The following is a 289-nucleotide window of genomic DNA, read 5'->3' as shown; positions in this document are numbered from 1 at the left end:
GACATCTGGTACCCAGCAACACATCTGGCAGCCAGCAACACATCTGGTACCCAGCAACACATCTGGCACCCAGCAACACACATGGTACCCAGCATGGCAACACCTGGCACTCATCACCCAAAACCTTAATGCCCAGAAGCAGGCACCCAGCACCCAAACCCTCACCCACAGCACCCCCAGGCCCCGCACCTCTTGTCGGAGGGGTAGAGCTCCACGGTGAGCACGTCGAGGGAGTTCCAGGAGGCGATGCTGAAGCCGCCGCAGAGGCAGCGGCGCGCGATCATGGACG

At 61.6% G+C, this 289-nt stretch overlaps 1 protein-coding gene across 1 annotated transcript in view; it reads right to left on the bottom strand.

The window, feature by feature from the left end:
* Positions 1-165: 165 nt before the first annotated feature.
* LOC104406902 (synaptic vesicle glycoprotein 2A-like) overlaps positions 166-289 on the bottom strand; it is a gene marked incomplete at both ends in the record, with an annotated part of 2608 nt that continues 2484 nt past the window's right edge. Inside the window, one exon of the mRNA XM_010016019.1 lies at positions 166-269. Coding sequence (XP_010014321.1) covers positions 166-269 — 104 coding nt within the window. The remainder of the gene's footprint in view (positions 270-289) is intronic.

This window comes from Nestor notabilis, unplaced genomic scaffold (genome assembly GCF_000696875.1).
Source record: "Nestor notabilis isolate BGI_N333 unplaced genomic scaffold, ASM69687v1 scaffold20296, whole genome shotgun sequence".
NCBI lineage: Eukaryota > Metazoa > Chordata > Aves > Psittaciformes > Psittacidae > Nestor > Nestor notabilis.
This window is presented reverse-complemented; position numbering and strand designations above follow the sequence as displayed.